This window comes from Morone saxatilis, unplaced genomic scaffold, assembly GCF_004916995.1.
Source record: "Morone saxatilis isolate NCDOM2014 unplaced genomic scaffold, NCSU_SB_2.0 Contig0, whole genome shotgun sequence".
Taxonomy (NCBI): domain Eukaryota; kingdom Metazoa; phylum Chordata; class Actinopteri; family Moronidae; genus Morone; species Morone saxatilis.
Genome location: NW_023339650.1, coordinates 3,661,366 through 3,664,112, shown reverse-complemented (window position 1 = coordinate 3,664,112; position 2,747 = coordinate 3,661,366). Strand labels below are relative to the sequence as shown.

The following is a 2,747-nucleotide window of genomic DNA, read 5'->3' as shown; positions in this document are numbered from 1 at the left end:
CAGGGAAATCATACTGTGGGGTGACCATCACATGAATATAATGTTGTCCAGTGTAGATAAATAGAGAAATTGTGGAATTGTGGAATTGTACTGTCCTACTGAGAGTTAAACCTATGTCCATTCCTATATTGAACTTTCTTGCTGTCACCTTTATGTTCTGACCACTCAGTGATTTCATGAATTGACACAATGCCTTATTTTGCCTCGCCTTGAAGGGAGGCTGTGGCTTAGAGGCAGAGTGGGTCGTTCATCAGAAAGTTGCTCCCATCAGTGTGTGAATGTATATGAATGTGTTAGTTCATGTTCGATGGGCTTTGCCATCACTAAATGAATGTGTGTGAAAGGGAGAATGTGACATATAGTGTAAAAGCGCTTTGAGTGTTCGGAAGACTAGAAAGGCACTATACAAGTACAGGTCCATTTATCATTTACCTTTTGAACCTATCTGATCGACCTGCTATTGAAGGGCGGTATACCAGATGAACCAATATACTGGTTTGAATCTCCCGTGTGATGTAGATTTTTCATATACCACCCAAAACATTTTTTTAAATTCTGTAACTCTTCTATGAGAAGCAAAATAATATTGTTAATGGAAAAGAGCTGTATTGAGAGGGGAGCCCAATTAACTTTATAACAAAACAATTATATATGTATTATGTTGTATATCTATATTTTTTATTTTAGTTCAATTATTTATTTGACTAGTTATTGTTTTTGCAGTTTGCACAATAATAATAATAATAATAATAACAATAATAATAATAATAATAATAATGAAATAATAAAAAATAATAATAGTTTACATTCTGCAACTCTTCTAAATCCTTCATATATTATCATTTTGTGGGGCCAAGAAAATATAGTAATCAAAGCTTTAAGTACATAACATAACATAACATACATAACATACAAAAATAATCCACTAAAACCTATGAAAAAGCCCAGTCATGCAAAAAAAAGGAAAATACCATCCATCATATACCGCTAGGCCACTTTAATCACTTGCACTAACTGCACATGCATTTATTTAATTTGTTTTTTATTCGAAAACAGTAAATTTGAGTTTTTAATGATGTATCTCTTTACCACCACTTGGGCAGAGTGGAATTGGTCAATTGAGTGCATTTATGGTCTTCCATTCACTCAAAGCACTTTACACTACATGTCACATTCACACACTGATGACAGAGCCATGCTCATCAGTAAGAGAAACTAATTCATTTACCGATGGCACAAGAGCAATTAGGGATTCAGTTTCTTGCTCAAGGACACTACTGTACATGCAGCAGGCGGAGCCAGCCATCAAACTGCCAATCTTTTGATAGTGATGACCTGCTCTACCTCCTGAGCCACAGCCGCCCATAGGAAACAAGGTGACAATACAATATTAATATATCATCACCTTTTAAGTTATATTATATACATTATATATTATATGGTGAGAAAAAAAGGATGTCTACTGAGAGGTAAAACACAAGCTAGTTGAAGCAATTTCTTAGATCTGTATATGAAAATGTGGATCCCAGGCAAAGATTGGAAAGAACCTTGTAAAGACTGACTTATTTCAGTGAAGAAGATATTAAGATCTCAGTGTGACTACCTTTGGCTGCTTGGGCCTTCCATGTATCCCTGTTGTGACGAATTTCTTGGTTCCATGTGCCCTTGAAGCTTTTGAAGTCCACTGTGGTCAAAGAGCAGCTGCCCTCTGAGCCTGTACTCTTCACATTGGAATGCTTTCCATCACTGCCACTAATACTGTTGACACTGTGGACAGTGTAGACATGGATGGGCACAAATCAAACATTCAGTCATACAAATGCACTAACTGTTAAAACAGTGGAACTTTGTAGACAAGATGGGAGTCTGTTCCAAATAAAGAAATGGGTGCTCTGGCTTTAGTTCCGGTGATGCTTTTGGACCAAGGTTCTGACCGAAGCTTGCTCAACTGTTATTGGAGAGACACAGAGCAAAAAGGGGCAGGACTTAGGAAGGGTAAATTATCACCAACACTGCAGTCCCCTCAGGTCTGAGTTTTTTAGCCAGATATAGTTTTCTTAGGAGTTGGTGGAGACCAAAAACTTGATATATTTGTTTTAGTGTTTAGCTGAGTGACCAAAAATCAAACACAACAGTTATACAGTACTAGAGTGTTTAATATGGTATTACCTTTAAGCATGACAGTTATATAGGGTTGAAATTAAAATTGCATTAATTTTAGGTCACCAATTAAAAAATGCTTTACACACAAACACTGAGACATCAATCTATGCAATTTGTACAGAAAAGTATTGTATTTCTAGATACAATATATAGATCAATATAAAGAACCTGCAGTATATTGCATGCATTAGGTCTCTGCACTGGTCCATAGCAGACTGAAGAGTCTCACCATTTTCTCCACCTATTGCACTGCTTTGTCAAATTTCTATTTCATTAAAAATAAAAAGATGATGAACTGATTAACTCCTTTCTTATATGTACATGCATTTTATGCTGATAAATGAGACCTGGCTTGTCATATACTTTTAAATTAACTTCCATTGTTTCTGAAATCCTAATTTCTGATATCTCTGTTAAAAATCTGTGCTCTTAGCTCTTAGGCTATGGGGGTGTAAAGTGACCACCTGAAGAAGTCACAGAAATGTCGTAATGAAATGAGGTGTCTCCTCTTTTAGCCCCTCACTGCTCAGACCTCATGAAGACACTCATCCTTCACTGTCTACTCTACCTTTCATCTTTGTGTT

The 2,747-nt window shown here is 36.2% G+C and overlaps 1 protein-coding gene across 1 annotated transcript in view; it reads right to left on the bottom strand.

Moving 5' to 3' along the window:
• Window positions 1–2,747, bottom strand: part of pde1ca (phosphodiesterase 1C, calmodulin-dependent a) — a 22,963-nt gene that overhangs the window by 2,476 nt on the left and 17,740 nt on the right. The window contains exon 13 of the mRNA XM_035656348.1: window positions 1,604–1,767. Coding sequence (XP_035512241.1) covers window positions 1,604–1,767 — 164 coding nt within the window. The remainder of the gene's footprint in view (window positions 1–1,603; window positions 1,768–2,747) is intronic.